Source organism: Catharus ustulatus, chromosome 4 (genome assembly GCF_009819885.2).
Source record: "Catharus ustulatus isolate bCatUst1 chromosome 4, bCatUst1.pri.v2, whole genome shotgun sequence".
In the NCBI taxonomy this organism is placed as follows: Eukaryota; Metazoa; Chordata; class Aves; order Passeriformes; family Turdidae; genus Catharus; species Catharus ustulatus.
In genome coordinates this window covers 30,987,905-31,013,310 of record NC_046224.1, presented here as the reverse complement: position 1 = coordinate 31,013,310, position 25,406 = coordinate 30,987,905, and the positions used below count along the sequence as shown (strand labels likewise).

General features: G+C 34.5%; 2 protein-coding genes across 4 annotated transcripts in view; one reads left to right on the top strand and one right to left on the bottom strand.

The window, feature by feature from the left end:
- IMMP2L (inner mitochondrial membrane peptidase subunit 2) overlaps positions 1-25,406 on the top strand; it is a 431,600-nt gene that overhangs the window by 158,493 nt on the left and 247,701 nt on the right. The window lies entirely within an intron of this gene.
- Positions 6,474-25,406, bottom strand: part of LRRN3 (leucine rich repeat neuronal 3) — a 33,238-nt gene continuing 14,305 nt past the window's right edge. Inside the window, exon 2 of the mRNA XM_033057714.1 lies at positions 6,474-9,446. Within this exon, the coding sequence (XP_032913605.1) occupies positions 6,969-9,095 (2,127 nt within the window). The 5' untranslated portion in view covers positions 9,096-9,446 and the 3' untranslated portion in view covers positions 6,474-6,968. The remainder of the gene's footprint in view (positions 9,447-25,406) is intronic.

The following is a 25,406-nucleotide window of genomic DNA, read 5'->3' as shown; positions in this document are numbered from 1 at the left end:
ACATTATACATAAAATTAGTCATTTTAATGCAAGTGTTCTAGCAAGAAGCATTTAGATTATTTATACACAACTAATGTGGTGAAATACAAATTTTGCCAAGAAAAAAGTAGAGTTCTTTGCTAGAATGATAAAAAAGAAATGCTGATAGTGGGACCACAATATTGTACTGCATACAAGAACAGAGAATTTTCATGTATAATGTAATTGAAACAAAAAAAAAATTCAAATTAAGGAGACAAAAGGAAGGAGAAGACAAGTTGAAGCCTAATAAATTCTGTAGGATGATAATTTATAGTTAGAGATGAATAGCAGGAGCAGACTTTTGAAAACCTTTTTGGTCAGGTGGGGTAAGAATCTGAGGTAAAGCTATATTGTTTGTGCTATCTTAAAGTCATTTGGAATATATTGTACAGTATATTAATATCTGAATATATAGACAATTTCTTTGCTGATGTTTAATTTTCTTCACTATCCAGAATTTCTTTGATGGATATTGAATTATTTAATCTTGAAACAGATTCTCTCCAAAAAATATTCTATTCTAAGCATTTTAAATAAATAAAATGGTTCTTTTCCTATTTTGTCTTAATTAAAAATATATGTAATGTTTTCAATTAAATGAATGATGTATATTGCATTTATACTGTCTTTAGTAGAGCTGTGCAGATGAAAATACTTGAGGGCTCTCAGTCAGGTGGATAGGTTCATGTGGCCAGGCTTTTGGTCATCCAGGGGCATACTTTGTAATGTCCAAACAGGTTGGAGACCAGTATCTGTTAAATTCAGTGGAAGTTACACACCTAAATGCTTTCACTATATGAGCAGGTACTGGTGGGTAGTTGTCTACCTCTCAGTGTGGTAGAGAAAAGATTTACAACCCTTTGACAATATATTTCTATTTCTTTTGTTCTAAATCTTTAGTTAATTGCAGAGGTGTTTAATCCTCTGTGCACATGCTTTGGGGGGTTTATTGGTATATGCTTGTACATTTTTGTATGCTTTTGAAAGGCTGGATGAATAATAAGATTATTCTCTTTCTCTTTTCTTTTTGTAATAATCCAGATATGGCAAAAGCTACAAATAACTTCAAATTACTCTATCTGATGTGGCGGACATCCTCCATTTTAGTCAGCTTTCCTAAGATCAAAGGGGAGAAAGGGAGCTTTAGTTATCATAAAACTATTAAAGCAGAGCTGACTGCTGAAGTAGGTTGGGGAATAGAAAGCAGAGTTTTCATGGTTGCAATTTTCCTCTTGCTGCATTTGAAATTTGCCTTCAAATCCATATAGCAATTCAGCTTTTTTTTTGTTGTTGTTGTTGTTGTTCTTGTTCTCTGGGGTTTATTTCTGCTCTGTCATTGATAATTACAAAATGATAACAAATATCACAGAGAATAATACTCTAGAAGTAGTCTAGGAAGTAGGGTACTCTAGAAGTAGTCTAGTTCATGTGAGACTGGGAAAAAAGATGAAGTATTAATAAAGTAGAAAATAGTTTAAAAGGCTGCTGCAGATGTAATTTTGTGTAAGAGCAAACAGTAGATGATTGCTGAGTGAAGGAATGGAAAGTGAAGGGTACAAGAGAGGTTGAATTTCTTGGAAGGTAGAAAAGGAAGTAATTTTTAATTGGACTCGAAACAGCCTGAAAGGCAACAAGGTGGAATTGGACATGAACATTTGTAAGTGTTGTGACATTGGTCAGACATTGGTCAGTACTATTATGAACTTGTCAAAATGAAAGTCTGCAGGTCCTGGCTATACAGCTCATCCTAACTTAAGAAATCCCTTTACATTCCTGTAGAACAAATGGAATTGGAATAGTGGTGTGCGTGTGCTATATATTTCAGGTATTGATAGTTTCAATTGTGCAAGCAGGTGTTTTAGGAGAAAACATTATTTCGTGTTTTGGAATGCCCTGTGTAATGCATGGATATTCAGTATAGCACTTAGTTTGCTAAAAATGGGCATGCACTTACAATGAATAACTTCAGAGCATTAGTGAAATAAATTATGTAAGAATTTAACATCCCATTTTATATTAATTGTTAAGGTAAGATTAATCTAAGAGACTATAATTGATAGTAAAAATTTAACTTAATCCATTTATTACCTGGTACATAAAGAAAAACATAGCTGATTACTTCTAATTTAATGATGTTTGTTCCTTTACTATAGTGAGACTAACTCTAAATGGTTGGGGTTTTTTATTTGGCATATTTATTGGGCACTTTGCATTTAATTTAAGGTGACCATTCTGACTTTATTTGTAGCCACTTTATAGTCCATTTAAATGTTGGAATATTTAGGAATAGATGATTTTCATCATCTGTTTCTATGTCCTATGAAATCATTCCACCATTATGTCAAAAGCCTGTTTTAGCTGTCTTTAGTAGACTTCAGAGAGTAACCCACTTTCTCTGGTGTTAAAAGTATTCAGCTGTATGTTTTTAAGTTTAGCTGACATTCATGCTAGAGATAAACAAAAAGAAGTTATAAATGTTAACAGCACGGAGTAAAATTTCATACAAAAAAAGGGAATGTATGACAAGATTCTGCCCTCAAAAATTATTCCCAACAGCCATCTCAAGGAATCTGACTTGTGCTCACATGCCAAATGACAAAACTGTAAACTCTTTGACCTGTAAAGTGTGGTATATGAATGCTGAAAGGCTTTCTTTATAGAATCTAGGTCTGGACTGGAAGAAATGTGTGTAGATGAAGACACCAGCACTAAATTTAATGTAATTTTGTGATTCACAAAAGCATTATGGCTGTTTGGAGCACAGTGGGAAATTGTCATCAACATGGATAACGAATAATAGCTATGTAAGGGTGAGGCAGATGGGGTTGTTTTCCACTTATCCAAACTGTAATGTTAAAAAGAATATCAGCTATTTTAGGATCAGGAGTAGACCATCTGCCCAAATTGCATGCCCTTCCAGCTTTATCTAACTCCGATATTTTCATTTGAATGTTGTTGTATTATTTCTGCTTTGTTTTCTTGTGAGATGCTTCATTTCATTACCTGATCACCTTTAAATTAGGTTTTTCTCTAAGAATACCAGATCTTTCTTTAATAGTTGTATTTCTCTATTCAAATATTTTGCCTTCAAGTATTATGTTTCATTGATAATTTTTTTAATAAGTCAGACAACATCTGTCCTTACTGGAAGTGTTGGAAATGATGTGGCAGTCTGGGAACAATAGTAGCAGGAAATATTCAAACAACCCACAGGGAGCATGGAAGGGAACAGAGAATTTGCATCAAGGCAAAGAAAAGGGCTTTGAGAAAAAGGGTCTAAAAATAATTGAAGCTCAGAGACAGAAAGATAAGCAAGTGAGAGACATTTGTAAGAAGCATTTTTTTAGCTGAAAGAGGAATTTAATTTCAGCTTTGTCTGAAGGAAGGAATGATGACTTAATAAAAGATTTGGTTGCTTTGAAGGTACTTCAATACATCTGCAGCTTTATATCTCTCTAAGAATATTGCAGTTGAGTAGGTAGATGCTCAACATATTTATTTAAAGTTTTTCTGGATTGTTTAAAATAATAAGTCTTTTAAACATGATGTCCAATTGGTGTAACCTTCTGTCCCTTTTTTGTCACCCCAACTAGAAATGAAACACTACTTACTGTAACCAGAAAAATAACATAACCATAGCCATTCACACACCATAGGGTCAGTTTTCATTATTCATTACCAGTTTTACTGTATGCCTATACTGTTTACAAAAGTTGCTTGTGCATTTTGTCTCAGAATACTGAAGTGCAGCTAACCATGGACAGTGTCAGTTTTTTTCATTTTCACACTGCCCTATAATGGAAACACTGAAGAGGACGCGACTCCTTTTGAATTTTTATTAAAGATGAAGTGAATAACTCAAGTCTCAGTTTCAAAGCACAGTTCTGACTAGACAGGTTATGATTGTGTATTGTAACATTCCAATCATGCAAAACTTGCCAATTTCAGTAATATATTGAATTTATTCATCTAAATGAGTAATTGCAATTATCTTGCTTAATATCTAACTTCTGTAGTTGTCACATGTGGAAATGAAGTTTGGTGGTTTTTTTCTTTAATTTTCACAGACTTTGTCATCTAGCTTAATTTTTGTTCTCTGTCTTGATTTCATGTTTACTGAATGTTTAGATTATCCTTCTCTTATTTTGATAATGCTTTTTTTGTTGTTGTTGTAGTTTAGCATTTTCCCTGAGTATCTATGTAGTCTTTTCCTGAGAAAATTGGTTCCCATTATTTCCAGTGGTATTAAAGGAAAAGCTATTCAAATTGCACATTTGGTACATCGGTCAACTGACCTACCAAAACCCGTATTCCAGAAAGATGTGAGGGGTTTTTTTCCTACCTGGTAGGCAATACCAGGATTTTTTTTTACTCTGGATATATTTCTACTCATCTGGTTTCTGACCTCTACAAAAGCTGCATGCAATTGTTAATATTTTTTCAGGTATGTTTTCTAATCTTTAGTATGAGGTGAATTTTCAGTCTCTTTTTGGCTCTTTTGGGTTGTGTTTAATGGCTGTCTCCTCTATTCCGTTTTACTAATGAACTTTTCATACTTACTGTATACTTTCTTCCATGTAAAATTTCTTGTCTTGTCAGTGTCACACATCCACTCTATTCAGTTCAATAATAAGAAGTATTTTCCTCCTTATGTCTGACAGAGTGTTGCTTTTCAGTTTATTTTCTCCCAGCTCTTCTAGAATTGTCCGGTATGTGAATTTATTTTCTGTACCATACAGCAACCTTTTTCAGAAATGTCTCTTCTAGCTTCAGATAAAAAAGAATATCTTATAAGATTATTGTTGATCATTGTGTCTTACTGGCCAGCAGAGGATTAAGGGAAGAATCTCAGTTTCTATTTTAAGTTATCTTGAGGTCACTACTTCAAGCTACACAAGCAGAATAAGTTTTATTAGAGAATTTTGTAAATGGAAATTTCTTTTTAGGATATAAATCAACCTATTTCTTCCAATCTCTTATCTAGATTTTATGGGTACTTTTTGAAGTTATGATTTCACAGTATTTTAGCTAAACTAGAAACTGAAATATTCCTATATAAGATAGCATTTGGCTGTGTTAGCTGATGAAATATTGCAATTTATTTTTTAAATGGCAGGAATTTTTTTACCAAAAGGTAAATGCTTAATCTTTTTATGAATAAAACATTATCTTTCAGACTAGTAGCTGATAGAAGAAAGTAATATAAATTAATCAAAAATTTTTTTTCAGTATTGTATTTTGGGTATTTCCTAGCTAGATATTTCAAATACTTATGTTTGCTTCTCTCTTTCATTAGTGGTACATTTCAAAATGAGGTTTTGCTGTCAAATGCCAAGGACAAGTCAATCTATATCTACTCTCTTCTCATTTTCTCATTCTCAGTACATACTGCTTCTAAAGCATTAAAGCATTTTAATGCATTCCTGAGAGAAAACTATGAAATAAATGAAAACACAGGTTTGTAATGATACTTTTCTGTTTCTGAGGAAATTAAATATAAGTCCTTATCAATTTCTTCCTCCATTAAAGAGAGTAAACATCCCAATTAAAGAAATGCATGAACATTTTAGCCTTATGCCTTTGTGTGGGAAAAAAACAACCTTCATGTAAATGAGGAGATTATGAAAAGGCATACTTTAGCACAACTAAGTTATTACTTTGATTTTTTAAGAAATTCTACTCTGCTGAAAAAACTGCTGTTACTTTTTTTTGGCATGTTTGTGCAAAAATGCAAGTTGATATGCATTATGCTATTAAAGGTAGAGATGGAATTGGTCTAAAGACTTCAGGCTTATGTAGGATATCTGTAGAAGGAATAGGTTTTATATACAACTACACAAGAATTCCACTGCTCACCTGTTGCTTCTGTGGGGATTTTGACAGGAAAAAATATCTTTGGTCATGAAAATGGCTAATATCATGGAGATGTTTCTGTGTAGAGATTAAAGATGTTATGTTCATATGGATGGTGGGTCACAGTACTGCCATGGAAAGCACTGCCATGTATTCTAGAAGAGACTTCTGTGTTGTAATAAAATGGTGTAATACAGATATAATGGAATAAAGATCTGCAGGCTCTCATGTTGGTAAGAGAACAGAAGTATTTCACACTGATACATAAAAGTGTATAAAAGGATCAGAGAGCTATTCATTAACCAATATCCATGCTGAAATCTAATTTAAGTGTGTTTAAGTGGACTCATCTCCAACATCCCTTTTGCCTTTATAATGTTCTTAGAGTAATTAAAATTTGATAAAAAAACTATCACTAAACTTATGTTTCTGTTAGAAACATTATACAACCTAAAATCAGCAAAAATAACTTTTGTGCTCAGATTAGCATTTTAATAGGAGAATATGTAAAGAGATATTTGGAATGTGTTTGTTTATTGTCAGACAAGAACTCCCAGAATGGTGGGGTGTTTTCTTTAGAAACAAACAAGACAAAAAGTATTTTGATTTTAATCAAAAATGTATTTCCTCATTAAAAAAAATTCACATACTCACTGTGTCTACTCTACAGAATTTTTCCATTTCATTACACCATATGCCAACCTAGTATACCTGTTCACTGCAAAAACTCGTGGCTATTTTGTGTAATACAGCACAGGAGGAGGTATTGCTCAGTTCCACTACTTTTATATAATAATTTAAAAAAAAAATACAGAAAATGTTCTTGGCTACTTCCACTGTATTCCAGACTTGAAAAGTCCCATGAAAGTTCTAGAATATGAAGTTAGTTTTATTTGGTAGGTAGAATACCCTTAGAAGCCAGTTAATTAAAATTCTTCTCTTATACTGAGTCATATATATTCCATTTGTTGGCAGCAACAAAGTCCAGGAATCTAGTTCCTAAGAGAAATACTTTTTTCTTGTTGCCTTTTTATTCAGCACTAATACAGTCATGTGCTTTTTATTTCAGAAATTAAGTGATATACTGACATATTTATGACATATTTGTTGGTACACCTATTACAGTTGCTTTTACTTCCATTGCTGTGCTTTTTTCTTTGCCCATGTCCCAAAGAGTGATTAGAGGAGGATAAAGCTCATTGAGTGAAAAAGATTGTTTCTTCAGGTAATTCCTTAGATAGCTGTGTCCAGTGCTATAGTTCATATCTTGAGAGATGCAGCTGTAGAGATATATCACAGAGAAGATTCCCAAAAGAGCACCAAGGCAGGCAAGGAATCCTGTTATGTTGTTCTTTTCATAGCCTTTCATTTCCAAATCCAGTCCTTTTGTGGTTACATTGACACATTGTTTTCTATTCTGAGAATAGATAGTGGGAATGTCTATACAAATTTTGTATTCAGTTGATGGATTTAGATGTGTAAGATTATATACCTTTATATCAGATGGTATTCGAGCACTCTGTGTAGCCCGGGAGTCTCCAGCTTTCGGAAAGGCTGTCCATCTAACACTGGACTTCAGAATTTTAGAACTTGCTTTCCATGAAACCAAAACAGAATTAGATTTTATGTCTTTTATTTTAATATTTAAAGATCCATTGTGTTCCTGAGGGAAAGAGCCGTCCACTTTAATCATGACAGATTTTAGGTCTGCCCCAACTAAATTTGTTGCTATACATGTGTATAACCCACTTTCTCTTTGTGTTACATCACTTATGTCTAGCGTTCCTTCAGAATGAATGTAGTACTTATCAGAGATAGTATTAGGCAAAAGTTTGTGTCCTGATGGTGTTATCCAGTAGATTTCAGGTTCTGGTTCTGCTGTTGCTCTGCAATGCAAAGAAATATGGCTGCCAGCTTTTAAATCCAGTGTAGATGGAAAACTTTCAGGAGCTATCAGGGGAAGACAGATTTCCATCATTTCCCGAAAGTGTATTTGTCTCACATTCTGCCCTTGGAATTCAGGAGGGTCTACACAAAACAGGGACTCTGGCTCCATGAAACGAATGTTTGTTTTATTCATGTTAATCCAGCGGATGACACAGTCACACCTAATGGGATTGCTGTGTATACTGACTTCCTTGAGGTTAGGCAGGGATTCCACTGTACTGCGGTACAGGGCACTCAGCGCGTTGCTGTTGAGCATGAGCGATTCCAGCTTGGGAAGTCTGTAGAATGCATTGGGGTGAATGTATGATAGCCTGGGGTTATTGGTTGCTTCTATTTTTCTTAAATCTGGCAAATTATCAACAGCAAGACTATCTATAGAAATCAGTTCAGGCATGTTATTAATTCCTAACTCTTTTAGGTGCAACATATTGCTAAAATCCCCTCGCCGTATTCTGTTAATGGGATTCTTATTTAGATCCAGAAATTTAAGATTTGTAGCCTTTTGAAGAGCGATGTGGGGCACTCTAACAAATCTGTTGTCATAAAAGGAAATGCTTTCTAAGTTGTCAAGGCCAACCAAAGCATTATCTGGTATTTCAGTGAGATTTATACCTGCTAAAACTAGGCTGCGCAGATTGCTAAGAGGCTTGAAGTTCATGTCTTCAATTCTGATTATTGGGTTTTCTCCAATCATAAGGATTTCAAGATTAGGAGTAGCTTCAAACCACTTTCTGTTGATCACTTGCAGACCATTTGAATTGAGATGAAGTCTGAGAAGATTACTGAGGCCTATGAAAGCTCCTGGTGCAATCACAGAAAGCAGATTATGGTTAATATAAAGCTCTTGTAAATTGTTGAGTCCAGAGAGACATTCTTCAGGGAGTTCAGTAAGTTTGTTTTCTTCAAGGTACACTGAAAGCAACTGTGGTATCTTTCTAAGATTAATACTGGTCACTGAGGATAAATTGTTCTGAGATAAATCTAGACCAGTTAAATTCACTGGGAGGTCTACTGAGTGTTCAATTTTTGCAATATTATTAGTTTGTAGAAGTAGAACTTGTGTGTCAGCAGGCAGTGTGGCTGGAAAATGAAAAAGGCCTAAATCATTACAATCCACTGTTGGAGCTTCCATGTAGACAGACCTGGGGGTGAACCATGGTCTGATTTCACATATGCATGACTCTGGGCAGTCTGCTTTTCTTCCTACAGCTTGTAGTAGAGCAGTGGTAACTAGACCAAGCAGTAAATTAATTTTGAGTTGCAGGTCCTTCATCTTAGCTCAAATGTTCAGGAAGGTGACAGACCCTTTAGTATTCCACAATTATGGTCTTGGAATTCAGTACGACCTGGTCAATTAATAAAGCACAATCTTGCATTTATCAAATGATAATCATGAAGGACTTCCTTCCTGAGGATAAGTGATAAATTTGTAACCCACTTGTCCAGTAGTAAGAAGCATTTTGTGGAAATGAAGGTCACTTTGTCCTTGATGACATAAAATTGATGGGCTTTGTGAAGATGAAGTATGTATAGATGGTCATAGGAGATTAAACAATTCATTTATTTAGTAGTATTAACTTCAAATCCCATGATTGATTAGTGTTTGCAGGAATGACAGGATGACCTAAAATACAAGAAGAGGAAATAATTAGTATAAGAAACTCTAAAGTTATAAATTAATTTAGCTATCTTTTGCTCTCTACTGTTAATTATTGCAAGCAAGAAAAGAAAATGACTGTGGTGTCTGGAGTATTACAGTGGTATCCAGATAGCATAAATTAAGTTAATATAGTAATATGTCTTTAGACTTTTAGCTTGTCATACATCCAGTGGAGCATTGTTCTACAGAAAGATGAAGATCCACAGAGTATAAAGCAAAATATATCAGTGAGATTTTTCTACATGTTTTATCCTCCTTTAAAATATTTTCATTTCTCTTTCAGTTATCACTGGAAGCAGACTAATTTCTGTTGGCTTTGAAAGTGTAAACACTAAGAAAAATTCTACAGAGCATGAATATTTAACTTTTTTACATAAAGTTCGTAACTATAAAGAAAGTAATTTATGTATAATCAAAGAGAAATGGAATGGTTGGATTAATACACATTTCTAATGACATTCTTAGGAAAGCCTCTGAGATATTTATATAGAAATACATGAAATTGAAAATCCACAGGTTTTATAATTTTTAATAATTTTTGTAGTTACTGTTTAGAAAGAAAACTTTTCCCTTTTCTTTAAAGTATTATTTAGAAGGATATATGCACCTTATAATAACTAATTTGTAATATTGGCAAATTCAAGCTAATCACTGGCTTTCTTATTCTGGCTTCAGTAACCTCAATTGCAAGGAATATTGGCAAAAAAGTGTCTTCAAAGTGATAAGAAAAAAAATTACACTGGCAATTACTTCTTTGCTGTATAGTTCTACAAGAATCTAAAGTCTGTAGACTAACTTCATGTCCCAAATTATAGTAAGGACTGAAACCTTGTGGCATCAATGCCACTTGCAGCATCAAATGTGTGCTTCTCAGATTTTTGGTATGTACTTTCTTTTTTTGGAGTAAAATAAATCCAAATTTGAATGTACATCTTGTTCCAACGCATGTAATACAAAAGTTTAGTGTTTTCTTATAAAAGTAGTACACACTCACTGCTTAATTTACTTCAGAATACAGACTTTACACTTAACTTCATACAGACTTTGTTTCTGAAGACTGTTGTGAATTACACGTTATGCCCTTTCTCCCCTTGCCTTTAGTGTTGAAATTCACATTGACATTGTTTCCAAACCATAAGATCAATGCTTATTGGACATTGAAAATAATTTTGAAAGGGTTGCTGGTGTAGATAGACAGAATTGCAAAAGTTAAGTGTCAAGCCTTTGGATTTTAGGTGTCCTTTCCAGGCCAAGGAGGATTTGGCTTAGTGACCACTTACGCATTCTGTAACTGTTCAGAAGAAAGGTGTTTGACTGTGTGAAGTACTATGAGCATTGGGCCAAGTTGAAGTATGTTTGGCAAGTCTTTGAGGCTGTTCTTTGTGTTATATGCATTTAAGGACATTTAATATTTTATTTTAACATGTAAGTTTATTAATAGAGTGAACAGACAATGTGTGAGATAAACATACAGAAAACATTCTGCTGTTTTGAAGATCAATAGTATGTTTTTATGCACATGGCCCAGTTTATACTAAAATACTAAGACATACTGACTGAAATAGTAAAAATATAATCTGTTCCTTTGTTCTGGAAAATGAGATGAACTTTGAGGCTTGCAGAAAAATAAAGGTTTGTGTTGCAAAGTTAATGCCTACAACTTGCTCTGAAATTTGCTACCGGGAGGCAAGGTGATACCCCTGTGTGGAGTACTGTCACATTTACCAAAGATCTTAGTAGAAATTATTCCATGCCAAGTGCATAATTGTAATTGTGTAAGGGGAAAAGAGAATGGCTGTGGATGATACAATTCCCCCCAAATTGTCTACTCCTGGCCTCTGGAATTTACTATAATAGATAAGGTTTCCTAGATACCAAGTCTGAGCTGAATTCCTTAAGAATTTGGTCTCTCTCCTATCACTTTGGAAGATAATTGGTTAGAAATTAGTTTGTGTAATTGGTCAGTTCACCTTTAGAACTTTTGATTTAGATTGGATGCTGTCCTTTGTATAACTTTCTATTGGTTGTAGTTTCAATCTTGAATCCGTAAATATGACTGTCCCCCCTTTGTCTCTGGGGATCTCTGCTATACCACCCTTTGCGCAAAATAAAATTCTTGTGGAACGCATCTTGTAAAGGCCTCCAGTCTTTCTCTGCTGGCTAATGTGAGCTGCTGAGAGTCTGCTGATCAGTATCAGCACTCCCAGGTCCTGGTAAAACACCTACCAGAGGCAAGATAATAGCTTACAGATGGCCATGTGGGGGGCAATTTTTTTGTCATGTTCTTGATACATATTCTTGAAACACATTTCATAGTGACTATCGTATTTCCAATTGGATTGTATATTAAAGATGTAATTTTAGCATGACAAATACAGAATGTATACTTCAAATAATTGAAAGATCATTGAAAATCTTACCTGAATTGTAAACTAATTGAGATTCAACAGACTTCTACTGTAGATATTTTATCTCAACCTTTTGATCCCACTATGATGCTCAGGGACTTCTGCTCAGTAGAGGTACTTGTGAAAGCATTCTGGGGAAGTGTAACAATACAGCTGACCTGGTTTTCTGTCCCTCCCTGGAAATTTGCTATTGGCCACTGTGAAACATAAAATATGGAGCAAGATGGAGTTTTCATGTGTGTCTCAGGCACCTGAGACATTTAAAGTACATAAACTACATTTTTGTACACTTTTGAGCCAACATGCTCCATTTATACTCCTGATTTTATATTCTAGTTTCTATGGGATTCTCACACCAAAAGTAAGGACACCAGTGGATATTTCCATGTAATATATATCAGATAAGCTTTCTGCAAAAGGCAGCAGAAAAAAGAACTGAGATCCTGGTTGAAATTCTGCTTCATTATGATTTAATCTGATGTCGTTTCTATTTATGGTGAATGCTTTAGCTAATAAGTCACCAGCTCAAGCTCATATGGTGTTCTACCATAAATCTTTCTTTGGTTAAAGTGCTTCTGTCTTGTGTAAAATATTCACTGAGGTTGAGTGGCTTGAATAACAGATTGTAGAATAATTTTGACACTTCCACCCTGCAGCTATCATTCCAAAATGTTTCAACTGAGAAAGAATTTTTGTTTAAAAAAGTGGCATATCTATGTATTATTTTATACAAAAATTGTTTTTAACTGTCATTCTAGATGTGGAATAAAATAATGTTTCTGGGATAGAATGGACATCCATGGTGGCTTATGAGATCATACAATTATAGAATAGAATATTGGAATTTAGAAGGGACCCAAAAGGATCACCTGCTTCTGGCAGGACAACCTAAAACTAAATCATATGACAGTAGTACTCTTCACACGACAGAGTACATAAAAAAGCAATACATTACAACAGCAAAAGTTGTATATAATGGTTTGAATGGCATAATTTCTTTTAATTCTTTGTTTAGAACAGTATTGTAGTGTGACTCCAATATACATCTTGACTAAGAATATAAGAAAACATGCTGAAGTAAGTTTTCCAGTCCCACTTGAAGTGATCAAGCCCAGAATCAAGTTAAGCAGTATAACAGTTTAACTGGTTGCATTGATTATGTGAATGTGTCTGTGTGTGTGTAGCTAATTTCCAACCTCGAGGTGTCTTCAAATCATTCTGAAGTGAAAAGTGAGCTGTGATTCACTGCAACAAAACAAACAGCAGCATAAACTGTATCCAAAGTTCAGTTTCCTTGAAGAATTTGGTGTTACAGAGATAAGCATATTGGAAAAAAAAAAATTCACTTTCTGTTACTTTCAACTTCTGGAATGCATTGATTCCTTTTCTTCATTAATGTACCAGTAATAGTAAATACTGAATAAAGAATGAATGTAAATTCTCTTATTAATGGTGATTTTCAGAGCTTTTTAATGTGTTCTGGTGCTTTAAAGCTGAGTGCTTTGTACCATCTAGAGTTTTATGTGAAAGTTTTGTATTTTGAATGTCCAGTTTTAAAGGTGCTAATATAAGAACAGCACAGAGACCCTGAAAGTTTTTGTTCTGTTTCTTTGAGTAGTATTTAAAGTAACAGGTTTACATACATAAAGGTTTCTGTGCCAAGAAACCATTTTCTTTCTTGCTTTAAAAAAGAAGTTCTTTCAAATAATGCAAGTATGTCAGCATTAGCTCTTTGTTAGTGGATTTTGGTGACCTCTCAAGATTATTGATGTGATATTCTAAGCAATTCTTAGAACTTCTATTCTTCTTAGAACTTTCTCACAGAGAAGCTTGTACAGGTAAGGCTCCACAGCAGATTATCACCAGTCAGCTGAGGTGTGGGATAGATGTTTCTACACAAGCAGCAGGAAGACTGTGCATCATAGATTTGGAGTCTTTGATGTAATTCTTTACCCTGCTGCATTTATAAATCTTTGTGTGCACTCTGATTGTACTTTCCTCAGCCAGATGAAATAGTATGCTTTGCTTCCAAATGTCTTAAAAAGTTAAATATTTTATAGCTAATAAATTAGTATTCCTTACTAGTGCTTCAGTATTTTTGCTATTGTTTTCATGTACTACAACTTATGTACTAAAACTGCTTAAATCTTTGTGAACTGATTATCTGTTCTTTTCTGGAGGTCCATCCCTGTTGTCACTCATACTTAGTGTCTTACTAAACGTGGTGTGTCTTGCTTTTAAGGTATTATCTCTTGATTTTAGAAAAATGTACCTGATGTGTGTGACTTTTTGCAACCTAATTATTTCTTATGTCTTAATTAGTTTTCTTTTATTTACTGCTTTTGACAGCTGGAGACTTGATTTACAAGAGGGTATCACCATTATTTGAGCTGGAAAAGACATTCAGGGAATGAATAAACTGAGCAACATTTCTCATCACTGGAGCAACAGACAGCTAAGAACCAAGTCAGAGTGGGCAGGAAGGAAAAGAAACACGTCAGGTTTTGGCAATCATTCTTTTCCACTTCAGCAGTTAGGGAGACAGTGATAAAAACTAAAAATGCAGCAGTTACAGTGCAATGTGCCCTGCTGGCAATAAGGCAAACAGTGCACTTCACAAGGACCAATTTAGAGGTGGCAAGCATTTTGAAAACACAGCTGCTCATACAAAGCTACCTTTCAAACACATCAACTGAAAGAGCACTTCTCAATTCTTGTCATTATATCCAATTTGAGCAGTTCTGTGGACAGAAATCTGGAAATGTCATTAACCAAAAACTGAGTGTGAGACATTCCATAACTTACTCGATTTTACTTACGGCACTTAAGGGGTTTTTGGATTTTCTAAATGTTGGTTATGGAAATATATAGACTGAAGTTTGAACATGTAACATCTTTCTGATAATTTTATAAGGCACTTTTTTCTTGTTTGTTTCATGGTAAAAAATAACCCGAAAAAGTTGCTTCCTCATGGAACTTTTTATTACACTGCAATTAATAAAAAGATGCAACATCTTATATATTTGACACATTTCATTAAAGCACTAAAAGTTAATATAAGAGATATATTTTAATAACAGAATTGGTCTTGAAATAATATTTATAGAAGTAAGCTATACTAGCTGATCTGAGAGGATTCCTGAAAATTATATAGACACTGTAAAAATGGAAATCACTTCTGCTAGCCTAGGCAGTCTTGCTTTCATTCCACTCTCTGGAGCAAAGTGTTTCGTTCTGTTTCTCTTTACAAATAGTAATTAACAGTTCTCTGTAATGTACTCTTAATATTTTATATTCCTACATGTAGCTAAGATATAGGTCACACTGAAAGACAAATGAGGATTTTCTAGGTATTTTGTGTTTCTGAGGTGTTCAACTTGGGCAACTGAAGTCTCAAATGTCTTAGGATGACAGTCTCAAAAGTGAGTACCTGAAATATCAGGATATTTGTGAAAAAATTGGGTAGGACTCTTTATTGACTAATTTTGGAAATCCACTTTACTTTTTTCCTAATGATGGATTTTTAGAACTTCAAGCTGGCCCGGAATAGCATTACATGCAAGATGTAAAAGAAATGGCAAAGCTGGTATTCAGCCCTAGAAGTAATTGGAAATATCCGAATAACTATTTCAGCATATGTGTTTATATTTATTTTTTGAACTTGTTACATCTCCTTTTAATTTTTCTCCTTAAGTGGAAAAAATTTGCCTGAGGGAAAACCACAATCTTGGAATGTTTAATATGTCTGTAAAACAGGACACGTTCTTATACCTTAGACCACTACAAGAATGACAAGGTTTTATAAATAATTAAATTTTTTTATATCATTGGACATTGTGTTATTTGAGGTTACATTAAGATACAAATACAGATAGAGTCAGAAAAACATTATGATCAGCTACATTTACATGAGATTTAACCTTTCTCACTAACTGAGTCTGGCTTACTATTCTACTTTCTTGCTTAATGTCTCTTAATAGAGTTTAGCAGATACCAGAGGAATTATCACCACATACAATTCATTAAGATCCTACTATAGTTCTCGTTCCTGTATCAATCAAAAATTACATTCCAGTATTTTGAAAAACATTGCAATCTATTAAATCTTAGAGCTTAGAAAACACAGTATTATAAGTAGATGTGATAAAAGTAAAGATTAAATGGAATGCAAAGTAATATGTATATATATTAATTTATTGTATATGATATTCTAGAATAATTTTTCAACTTTGGGACTACCTATAAAAGTAAGATGTTTGTCAATGAAAATCAAAAAGCTTAAAAGAAATAATATTTTTGCTACCATTATTAATATGGTGTCAGCAGCATCACTGTGCATTGGCGCTAAAGCAGTGGATCAGGACCACATCACCTTGTGTGTCACTTGCTGCTAAACAAAACCATGATCTTTACTCCATGGAGCTTCAAATTAAATGTAAGGAAAGGGACAATTGATGATTCAGACAGGTATGAGAAAAAAATCACTGTGGCAATTTCTGAACATCCTTGGTTTATTCTTCTCCTTTAGCCATAGTCTAGTAGTTTACTATCACGATCCTGCATTACTTTTCTAGTCTTTGGCTTAGATATTCCTTCTATTGTTCTGTCTCTCATGTGCTTTTTACTTTTAATCATACACTACCTAACCACTGAATATATCTTTACATTCACAAATGTCACAGCAAAAGATGAAGAAAAGTTACTTTGATCTCACAAAGGAATTAATAATTTCAGTAATTACAGTTAACCACCTATTTTTTACTTCTCTTATTATAAAGTGCACAAAATAAATTTTTTTAAGTGAGCAGAGATTTTAGAAAATTATATTTATATAACAAGACGATGAATTTCAATGGAAGCTACACATTTCTTTACCATTTGTATTTTAACTTGTCATTTATGTTCTGATTTTTAATATGGCTTTCCAAATCCTCTTGCAATATATTCAATGTGTGTCCATTAAACTACATATAATTTTATGTACTTGGATGAAGAAAAAGAAACTTTAAAAAGAACCTGATTTTTATTTTATTTCTTCTTCCTGAATCATATATTGCATGTGTAATCTGATGTTTTATATAGAGATGTAACACATCGCTAGTATTACATATATATTTTCTAGTTGTCAGAGGAAACAGACCAAAATGTTACCAATAACTCTTCAAAATACTTAGATCCTTGGTACCCTTGTTGTAGTTCTTAGCCTTAGACAGATTTCACTGTGCAACTTTTTTATTATTTCCATTATCAAGCAATTTTGTACAAAAATGATGGCTGTAACTTAGGAAAGTAATATGTTAGTTTAATTTAGATTTATTCGTACATGTTCAGCTTCTTTTTGACAGTTGTCATGTTAGCAGTGGAGAAGCTCATATTGGCAGTTACCTAGGCACATAGTTGGCAAGAGAGCAGTCACGTTCTGGATGTGGGTGCATGTACCCAGCTACCAGATGCTTCTAGCAGATGGCCAGAACTAAAGATTTTGGACCAGTTTTGGCTTGATTTTCTAGAAAGCTACCATACAGATTCTGAAAATCTGTAGTACATTTGAGTAGTAAAAAAACCTAGCCAAAATCCAGCAAAGCTACTGGCAAAATCTGCCTATGTTTTTCCTCTGGGGCTCCTAAAATGTAAATATTAAATGCCTAAACCATAGAAATAGGTGTGTTCAGATATCTATAATAAAGACAGAAACAGTAGTGGCTATACCTACCACATGATATTTTCTTTAGGAATTGTCTTTTTTTTTTTTCTTTTTTTTTTATCATGGGGAAAAAGGTCACTGTAATAAAACTAGCATAATAATAACTTTAGGAGTTACAATTTCTGTTTTATAATTTGTCAATAACAGAAATTTAGGCTTGGAAGACCTAAATTATGTAAACTGTTGGTCTTTAATGGCAACCTCTGAATATTTAGTGAATTCAGCTTTTAGTTTATTGATATATTTATGGTTTTTTGGGACATGGTCACATCAAGGTAAATGCTCTTATAAAAATTTTTTAAAAAATTATGTCCAGTGTGCATTGTATTGAGTATCAACTGTAATAACTCAAAGATATAAATGGGCTTAATGAATGCACTTATATCAGCAACATTCTGCTACAATGACAGCCAATAATTGATGTATACTTAGAACATATTACATGAAATTTGGTTTGAGATACATGAAGGGGAAACATTTATTGCTTATAATTTTAGCAAGCAGAAACTAAAAAACAAAAAGTGGGGTTTTTTTTAGGTGCCAGTAGTGGATGAGATTTTATTATGTATTATGAATACTGCTACCAAATTACACTGACTTGCTTTTTTATAATTGTGACTGTATTGGGTGATTACTTTCATTCAGAGCCACCTGGGGAACCAGGTTCACAATGTATTGTTCAACAAAAATGGATAATTTAAATTTTTTTTTTCTTGGTAATTTTTTGGTAATTTTTTTTTTTGCTTGAGGCAATGTAGAGAAATGGATTGATTAAAATTAATACCTCAGGATGCAAGGACTGACAGTGCACAAACCAGAATATTATTGTAAAGATCAGGAAATAAAAGCTCTTTTTCTGCTGGGCTTTATAACATTTGGAGTAATTCAGGCATACTCATAAATTACAAACTCATAGAGATTCTGCCATATACTGGTTTGATTGCAGAAAGTATTTGGGTTTGTATTTAGTTTTAATTACAGTTTTTGCTCAACTGAGCATGTCATTAATAATATTACATGTTAGGGGTTTTTTATGTGATTCTCAAAACTAATGCTATATTTAGACTTTAAATTATGAGGTTTTTTTGCTTTTATAACCCATTTGTTTGCTCTAATCCACACTATATGTTTACCGTGATTCCCTTTTTATTTCCCCAGAAATACATACATTAAAATAATGATATAATCTTCTCAAGATTTACTTTTTAAAATAAGACCAGAAGAAAGACCATAAATACAATATAGATAAACAGCAATACTTACAGTTAAATATCATATTCCTTCTATACTGTGTGTCACTACAGCAAAATAATCTTATAGTTCCTGGAACATTAACTGAATCCTCTTTCAAGTGTTTTTGATTTCCTTTCAAAATTGAAAGTTTATTTAAACCCTTTTCAGAATGTATAGATAGAATACCCACTGATCCCACTCCATTATTTCCCAATGTATAACTCTTCTAGTGTTTTACTGTTATTTTAAAATATTCTTTTAAATTTTGACTGAAGTGAAAGATTTACTCAATTCCTTAGTGTTAGATGATTTGGCTCGTTAGCATTGAACAGGATTATTTCAATTATGAAACTTACAATGATATAGTCACATCTTGATTTTGTATTTCTTTCTTAGCTGTGCAGAATCTATCATCTTTGCATCACTTTTCTGAATTTTGGATGCCAAATCTGACATCAACACAAAATCTGACATTCTGACCTTCCAAAGAGTTTTGACTGGTATTTATTGTTCAAGAATTCATGCCAGTCAACCAGATTGCAATCACTGCAATCAAAAGTTTACATTAGCTTTTGCTTGACATGCATAATTTCTCTTACATTTTGTTGTGATTCCTACTTGTGATTCCAAGGCTTTGATAGACATATCTGCTGTAGGTGCTTATACAGAAACGTGTAGGAACACTACCTCACATATTATGATTAGAATGATGGAGATACCGAGATGTATTTGTGCAGTGCAATGTCTCTTGATATGGAAAAGTTGCTCTTCCGACTAAAGAAAAGGCAAGTTTGAATTAAGACGCTGAAAAGATGCTATTAGTGGTGATTATGGAACATCTTTTTTTATCACACTTATTAAAATGGGATGGGACAGATAAACCATTTCGATCTGTCCTTCCAGTTTGTCCTTCCAAAGATGGATTGGACATAATTTTGTAATGATGTTATGCCAAATTAACCTGCATTTTTATTCTAAGACATTTTTTTAAGCCTGACTTCAGCCTTCATGCTTTCAGATAATGGCATGGTTGTCTTTTTCAGCAGTGAAACAACTTGAATAAGTAAAGATAGATCATGCAATAGTGTGATATTTCAACAATGTAAAATGGCAAGTTATGCTTTCAGGGTCTATTAGTAATTCCTGATTCAAGGCTGGAAGTCATCAGAGTGATTACGAGAAGTAAGGAGAAAGACACGGTATGCTTCCTTTCTCATAGGGGTACCACTGGCACCAGAAAGCCTGTGAAACAAAAATTATAAGCCCAGCAGATGCCAAAAATCATGTTATCTTATTGGTACAGGTAAGAACCCTCAAGGAATGCTATATATAGTGCTGGTCACTGAGGTTCAATAGAACAAATTGGAATTAGGGCAGAATCAGTTGGTATGAGGAAAATTACAGTAATTTCACGAATACAAGCCGCAGTGAGCATCGCCGAGTGTTGGCAAACATTTAGTTCTTTGTCCATAAATAAGCCGCACCTGAGTATAAGCCTCTCTGTCGTTCGCAGGGAGGACCCACATGCAACAAAGTTGCCAAATAGTAACAGAATCGCGGCAGGGCGGGGTTTACTGGCTTGGCTCGGCCGTGCGGGCTCAGGGCTGCCGGCAGGGGGGGCACAGAGCCCGCCGGCACCTGCGGCAGCGGTGGGAGGCGGAGATGGAACCTCCCCCGCTCCTGCGGCAGCGGCACGCGGGGATGGGAGCCCCCTGAGCCGCGGGGCCAGCAGCACGGAGCCCCCTGCCTCTCCCCGGGCCATGGGGCCAGCAGGAGGGAGCTGCCCCGCCTTCCCCACCCCCTGTGCTGCCTGAACGGAGCAGCTCCACCCGCCGCGCAACAGAGTAACCAATTTGTAACAACCGCGTAAATGCCGGGTTTTACTGGCCAGTGCTTGACTTTGCAGTTTGCACTGACTTGGTTTGCACTCCCGAGGTTGAAAATGTCAGAAAATTATTCACATATTGCCGCTCCTGAGTATTAGCCTCATTTCCGGTGTGGGAGCAAAATTTTGGTCAAAACGGTGCGGCTTGTATTCGTGAAATTACTGTATAATAAATTTTCTGAAAGAAACTAGGGAAATTAAGTTTTTTTTATCTGTAAAACAGCATTAGATTTGTTGACAGCAGAGGAGAAAGAGTTGTTAGTTCTTTGTAAATATTTAGTACAATGACAAATCATTTACAGCTAGATAAGGAGTAGTTATATTTATTCAATAAGCGTGAAGTTGTTTTTCTCCCTGTATGTGCATCATAATTCTTGAAAAATACATCAACTTTGAGGAGCCATATGAGGATTAATTGCCAGTGGTCTGTTGAATTAATAAATGGTTCTCCCCAGTTAACTAGGAGTATGTATGGAAACTAACTGGAACTAATTGAAAATACATACTGATATGTATGGAAAATAATTAGGAGTATATATAGAGAAAATATTGTGGGCAAACAATGTACGAGTACTTAGTGTCCTAGGTAAATTGTTTAGAAGCATAGAAAATAGACAGAAAATCTCTAGATACATGCTGAAAGTGATGACTTAGGTTTGGTTTGGTTTGGTTTTTTTAATCCTACATGCAATCAGCAATATTTAAAACGATATTTGTTGCTATAGTTGAGAAGAAAAATATGCATATACCATGGAAGAGTTTAAAGCAGTCGACACTGGTATTTTAAAACTAGGTAGACAGCATCTCTATAGCATTTGATTTGTCATCTAAAAAGGAGATTAAGAGGCTGAGTTGTTTCTCTAAAAATATTAATGGGTCTTCTATGTTATGGCAGTGCATAACAAACTTTGAAGATAATACACTTGATGGAGTTAGCTGATGCAGTACACACACAAATACCATTAAAAGGGAATTAAGGGTTAACATGGTTAATCATAATATAAACAGGTAAATGAGGATAATTCACCTTTGGTGTGTGGCTTTGTTCTGCCAGTTCTTATACATGTGAACTAAATATATAGTTTAAGTTCTCTTGTAGTGTAATTATCCTTCCTTCAGGCAATAGTTGTCACCTTGTTTGATATTATAATGATGGAAGTTATAAACCACCTGTCTGTCTCCTTGCAAATGACTTTGTGTCCTCTGTTAATGAGCTAGGAAATGTCACCTTAAGTTGCTTTAATGTTCCTAATAAAAAAAATAAAAAAAACCACAAACATGGAAAGGATTTGAAGATGAGAATCCATAGTGGTCCTTAGGTTTGTTTAAGTATGTTTTAAACTGTCCTTATAATTGTATCCTATGTGGGAAATGCAAATTTTGAAAGTAAATCCAGATTCGGAAAATGGAGTGTGGAACACTGAGTTTTCTAATTCCTATTTTTCAAACCTTAACAAATCAGGTTCATTTTTCACTACTCATTGTGGAGAATTATCCTGATGTATTTCTGAAATTTCAGTTCTGAATCTCTGGTGCCATCCAGTAATTTTCAGTTGGTTAAAGGTTGAGATCATTCTGTGATTAAATTAATAGGCAAAGCATTGCATCTGAATGGCTGAGAATTTGAAAAGTCCTGAAAAAACTCCCTTGAAGGTGACAGAATGTTTTTTTCTGTCTCTTGGTATTCATGAGCAATAATGTGAGCAACATCCAAGGAAGATGAAATAGCATTTGAAAGTTATAGAAGTAATGAGTAGAAAGTCGAGTAGTTATGAGGTGGAATAGCTTTGTTTGGCAGTCCTTCAGGAACAGGCTTTTAGGACTTGCATTTCAAGCAGTAAGGAAAATACCCTAAAGGCCTTAAAAATGTTTGGCTTGAAAATTGGGGTTTAGTTTCATTGCAATTCCCAAGTTGCTGTAAAAAATTAGAATTGAATGTAAATTGGTAAGATACAAATAATTTTGCTGTTTAGTTGCCTTTTTTCTACAAATAATTATTTTTCAAGGGTCAATTAAAAAATATTTCTAACATTTTTTGATAGTTAATAGGAGTCTATATTGGAACAAAATACTGAAGATTTATTGAGATGTGTTCTCTCCAAAGTCAAGATGTCTCAATCCTTTTTAATGTCCTTGAAGTTTATAGTCATCTGGACACAGAAAACCAATATTCATGAGACTAATGAAAGATGAAAATGAAATTTTTATGAAAGATGGAATTTTAATGAAAGATGGAATTTTAGTGCAGGTTCAGACATAGTTACAGTAATTTCACGATTACAAGCCGCACTGACTATAAGCCGCATCGCCGGGTGTTGGCAAACATTTCGTTCTTTGTCCATACACAAACCACACCCAATTGCAAGCTGCTCTGTCGTTCACAGGGAGGAGCCACGTGCAACAAAGTTGGCAAATAGTAACAGAATCACGGCAGGGCGGGGTTTACTGGCTCGGCAGGAGCCCGCCGGCACCCACGGCGGCAGGAGGGGACGGGAGCCCCCTGCCTTCCCCCGAGCTGCTGGACCAGCAGCAGGAAGCCCCCTGCCTCCCCCAGGCTGGGCTGCTTGAAGGAAGGAGTCCCCTGCCTTCCCCACCCCCCGCACTGCCTGCACTGAGCTGGCTCCACCCACGGTGCAACAGAGTAACCAATTTGTAACAATCACACAGTCCCGGCTTTTACTGGCAGGTTGCTTGACTCGGCACCTCGGTTTGCACTTCTGGGGTTTTAAATGTCAGAAAATTATTCACATATTAGCCGTCCCTGAGTGTAAGCCGCATTTCCGGTGTGGGAGCAAAATTTTAGTCAAAACGGTGCGGCTTGTAATTGTGAAATTACTTAGTTGCAAACCCCTATAATTCGCTTGAAAGAAATAAAAATGGAAGACTACAATTACATGTTGATAAAGATAAGGTGAGGCTTGGTATTCCTTCAAACATTGTCATATAGTGATCTGCACCAAAAATTCTGAGCAGTTTATTAGTAGCTTGATCTATTACCAGACCCTTTTTTGTCAAGGCAACTCATGCTTTGAAGTCAACTGTTGTTTTGTTGAGAGTTAGCAAGACATCTGAATGTTTCTCCAGAAGGATTAGACTTCCTTTTCCTTATGACTCTCCAGGATGATGACCTAATAAATAAGATGGTACCAAGGATGTTTTGGTTGTAGCTAATGCTCAATGTTTGTGAAGCAAAATGCTAACTGTTAGCTATGTTTAATTAGAAAGCATTCACAGTTGTTTTATTCTTAGGCTGAATAATCTCATTTTAATACTTTGTAGCTACCAAACTAATAACTAAGGAAATGGTAAAATGATTAAGTCCTGATAAGTTTCATTTTTTTTTTCTTTCTGGTCTTCCAAGCTATTTTGAGGGTTTTAATTCTTTCAGGAATTGCTATTAGATCTCCCCGATGTCAGAGAATACAAATTCTATTCTGTTAAAGCAGAAATGCTTCTAATCATGTCCCCAAATCCTTCCCTATATATGAACTCAATTTCTAGAAGGAGGGGGAGGCAACATTTCTCTCTCTGAATGTGTAACAGAATATAAAGAAACTTTCAACAAACTATTTTTGATGAATGGGAAGGTTTGTTTTGATTTATTTTGTTTTACTCTATAAATAAAATAGTAGATTATACACAAATATGTTCTCTGAAATCCAATGGAAAGATAAATCAGCACATTTTAGTGAAAAAAAATCTTTCTGGTTCATTTGCTTAATTGTGAAATAGCATATTTTTCAAGCTGTTATTAAGGTTTGAAATGATTAGCCGTCATTAGTTTGGTAATTAGTTTAGGCAGATTGTTTTGGAACAGGCTCATTCCTATCTTACTGCTATTGAGTCTCAAATACTTTTGTTATGAAAGTCGCTCTTGATGAATTTTTCACCATGGTTTTAATTGCTTTCTCTTTTAAAAATAATAATAGCTAAGCAGCATGAAACAGAATTTGTTTCACTGGAAGAAAAATCCTTAGTTCCAGAGGCTACCAATGCTAGTTTAATATTTTAATGTTTGCAAGTGTTAGGTTTTCATTCTGCATGTTATGGAAAGAGTTTTCCGGGGTTACAAAACTATACCAGACAAATACAGGTAATTCTTTGGGACTATCAGGCAACATACTTCTAAAGCAACAGTTACTATAATAGTTTTTGTTATACATACTGTTTAAATTTTAATATTCAAAATGAATAGCATCAGATTTCAGTGACATCTGTCTAATATGACAATATACACGGGGGCACTGACGCACACTGCAAAACTGCATCTATTTGTCCATAAAGTAGACATTTTCAGTAGAGTTAAAAATAAAATTTCAGTGTCTGGCTGCAGGAAAGGAGGATACAGATAGAGCATTCTGCAATATGGGCATGTGTCAGAATCCAGCTGAGGTTAATTGTGGTCTCATTTAATTTTGTGCCTGGAAAATATTCAGAATGCTTATTGACTGGAAATCAACTTAAAGTAGCTCCATGCATGTCTCCCAGTCTTTCACATTCTAATTTTTGGGACGCTGCTATGTACCATGCATTATATTCATATACTTCCTCCAGCCATGTTCAGAGTTTAGAAGAAATATATTTGGTAAAAAAAAAATCGTCAAAGTATTCAGAATGACTATAATTTTCTTTAATATTTTTATTTTTTAAATTTGGTCTTCTCAGTTGCACCATTATATTTGCTAGGAATTACT